The following is a 3,422-nucleotide window of genomic DNA, read 5'->3' on the forward strand; positions in this document are numbered from 1 at the left end:
TAGATGAGAAGACGACATTGCTCGCACGTCATTTTCTTCTCGAAGACATCGTTGTTGGAGAACCTCTCTCTCATTATGGGTATCGCATTGATGGTTGCTACTGCATGGCGTAGATCGCTTTGACATGACTATCAGAGGTCATATAGTTTGTTTTTCTTTACCTACTTTTTTGTTTTAGAATATTTTGAGTATGTTCAATCTCCCTGCCTCGACTAGCCTTTAACATTGTGTTTATATAATACTTTCTCTGTTCATAATTATAAGATATTCTAACTTTATTTTAATTCGGATGCATATGAATGTATTTACCATGTTTGTTCATTTATTTTAGTTTGTATATAATTCATATTGAAATATCTAAATTATCTTATTTCGGAACGGACGCAGTAGAAAACATCGAACATCTACTGCATAGTTTGGGAAAATGCACATTCGAAAGATGGGGAAAAAGCCAAAACACCTCTAAACCCCAAGAGGGTAGTAGAAAGCTTGAAGTCTTGAACGAAGCAGAAAGGAGAGGGAGAGAGACGACGGCCGTCACAGCCCCCCGTGATTTCCTTTCACCTTTCACTTTCATCTCTGTGTCTGTGTTCCGTTTCATCCTTTTACCTCGCACTACGTTCTAAAACCAGAACCAGCCCCCGAACCCGTCCACTCACGCCCCCTCATCAGTCATCACACCAGCCTGCACCACTCCACTTACTACTGGTACGGCGCGACGCCAGAGCAGAGCAGTGTACCACCGCGCCCGAGAAACGTGATGGCGCGCTGGCGCCGCGACAAGTGACGAAGACGACGCGATGACGCTGCAGATGGAGCCGCCGCGGCCGCCGCCGCTCAAGTCCGTGTCGACGAGCTGCGACCTGCACCCGGAGGAGACCTTCACCGGCTTCTGCACCGCCTGCCTCCGCGAGCGCCTGGCCGGCCTCGAGGCCTCCGCCGCCGTGGCCGCCGCGCCTGGCCGCAAGTCCACCTCCGCCATCCGCTCCCTCTTCTCCAGGCCTTTCGCCGCGGCGCCGTCGGGCTCCGGCGCCGCCCCGCCAGACCTCCGCCGCTGCAAGTCCTTCTCGTGCGGCCGGCGCGGGGGCGACGCGCTCGCCGCGGCCGGCGCGGACGAGCCGCAGCGCTGGTCGTGCGACGTGCGCGGGCGCAGCACGCTCTGGGCGCTGTTCCACCAGGACGACCGCGAGCGCGTCCGCGACGGCACGGCTTTCGGCGCGTTCCCCGCCTCGTCCTCCGCCGCGGCCGCGGCGCTCCCCGCCGAATTCCACCAGCTGCCACCGGCTCGACCGTGCGTCCCTGAGATCTTCTTGGAGGACGAGATCGTCATGGCAGAGAGCTCCGACGAGATAACTCCGGTGGTGGAGCCCGTCTTGGTTGTGGGCACCTCGGGAGAGATGGAGACCGAAGCTTATGGGACCGGGGAGGTCAAGGCCATGAAGGATCACATAGATCTTGAATCTTCGCTGCCCAAGAAGCCGCCGCCCATGGACCTGAAGGAGATCGCCGGGAGCTTCCGGCTCGCTGCCTCGGTCTTCAGCAAGAAGTGGCACAAGTGGAGGCGCAAGCAGAAGCTCAAGAAGGAGGAGGCAGCCGGCAGCAAGGCAGCGGCCGCGGCAATGCCGCCGTCGGAGAAGCCATCCAAGCCCTCGTTCCTTCGGCGGAGCCGCCTTCGTGGGGAAGCAGGCTCGGAGTTCGCCGGAGGCCGTCGTTCGTGCGACACAGACCCAAGATTCTCCCTTGATGCTGGCCGCATGTCCGTCGACGATGTAGGCTTATCCTGGGACGGGCCCCGCGCGTCCTGGGACGGCTACCTCTTCGGCCCCGGCGCAGGCATTGGCCTTGGCCGAGCGCCTCCGCCGCTGTCCCGGCTCCCGCCCATCCTCTCCGCGCTCGAGGACTCACCTGCCGGCGTGGTGGAACGCTCCGATGGCCAAATTCCGGTGGAAGATGCCTCGCAGCCGGAGCCCGACGGCGACGCCAATACCCCTGGCGGCTCGGCGCAGACGCGAGACTACTACATGGACACGTCCAGCCGTAGGCGCCGGAGCCTGGAGCGGTCAAGCTCCGTGCTGAGAAGGTCGTTCGAATTGCCCGACCCAAAGCCAGCACCCACAGCGGCCGCCATCACCAATGCCACGGTGCCCCCGCTGATCGGCAGCTCAGAGTTCTACCACTTCCACCATGCCGAAGACCTGCTCGACCAACGGTTCAGCTCCAACTCTCTCATCGAAGACTTCCCGGTGACCCTGGACGCCGCGTTCCCAGGCCCCGCCAAGAAGCCACGGCGTCTCGGCAAGGCGTGGAGCCTGTGGGGCTTCATACACCGCCGGGCCACGGGCCGCCGGAGCAGCCCGTCCGACGCCGCGGACCGGGCGTTCTCGGAGCCGTGGCCGGAGCTGCGCGTCCGCGGGTACGGCAACGCCGGGATGCAGAGGTGCAACAGCAACGCCAGCGCGCGCAGCTCGTTCAGCAGCAACAGCGCCGGCCTGGGCAGCTCGCGGCGCTGCTTCGTCGACGGCCACGGCAGCGTCAAGCGGCGACAGGAAGACCAGTGCGTGCTGGAGCGGAACCGCAGCGCTCGGTACTCGCCGGGGCACCACGCGGACAACGGCATGCTGCGGTTCTACCTGACCCCGCTGCGGAGCGCCAGCGGCCGGCGCGGCGCCACCGGGCTGCCGGCCAACGGCGGCCGGCACCTGCGGTCGCAGTCGTTCGCGAGGAGCATGCTCCGGCTGTACTGAGACGTGACATCTCGTTTCACTACCTGACCAGTAGCTCGGCACTCCGGTCGAGTCGTTTCTTTGCAGCAGCAGCAGTGGTGATTAAGGCTTAGTAGTAGTATGATTAAGGTCTGATTAAGGGCAATGGTATAGTCATAAATCCTTTTATTACATGCTTGTGTAGGTTTGGATGGAATGGAACGAGGTTTTATCTCATGTGATCACTTGTTTGTCTCGTGCTGTTCTTCTGCTATTGCTTCTGTCCGTCGTCGGTAGCTAGCTGTCCATTGTTCACCTCGGTAGGAAGCTTACAAATCCCGATGTTCATATGTTGTTACTTTGGTGTCGAAGTCTGGGGTCGGGTCCTACTGCTCCTCCTCTGGGACTGGGAGGGAGGGAGGGACCGTGTCTGTCGAATAGTAGTAGCTTTGACATGAACAAGCAGAAGCACGTCGTCGTGCCGTGGTGACGCCACGGGGGGGCGAAAGTGCGTGCCGCGTTGGGCTCCGCGGCCCCGGCTGCCAGGCCGCCACCTGACCGATCGACTCATCGACAGTTGCGGCGGCGGCCGCCTCGTAAGCCGTTAAAGAGGGCGCGCACCCACGTTCCTCTGCCGGTCCCTAGGCTCGCTCTGGGGCTCGCCGTGCCGGCCCGGCCCGGGCCACCCGCGCCGTCTGCCCCCGTATCGGCGGGCGGGCG

At 61.5% G+C, this 3,422-nt stretch overlaps 1 protein-coding gene across 1 annotated transcript; it reads left to right on the forward strand.

Annotated features, from left to right (window-relative positions):
- The first annotated feature begins 520 nt into the window (after positions 1-520).
- LOC109740322 (protein OCTOPUS-like) lies at positions 521-2,944 on the forward strand. Its single transcript, XM_020299365.4, has one exon. It carries the CDS (start codon positions 801-803, stop codon positions 2,742-2,744), a length of 1,944 nt encoding a protein of 647 aa, XP_020154954.1. The 5' UTR covers positions 521-800; the 3' UTR covers positions 2,745-2,944.
- Positions 2,945-3,422: the final 478 nt, after the last annotated feature.

Source organism: Aegilops tauschii, chromosome 1 (genome assembly GCF_002575655.3).
Source record: "Aegilops tauschii subsp. strangulata cultivar AL8/78 chromosome 1, Aet v6.0, whole genome shotgun sequence".
Taxonomy (NCBI): domain Eukaryota; kingdom Viridiplantae; phylum Streptophyta; class Magnoliopsida; order Poales; family Poaceae; genus Aegilops; species Aegilops tauschii.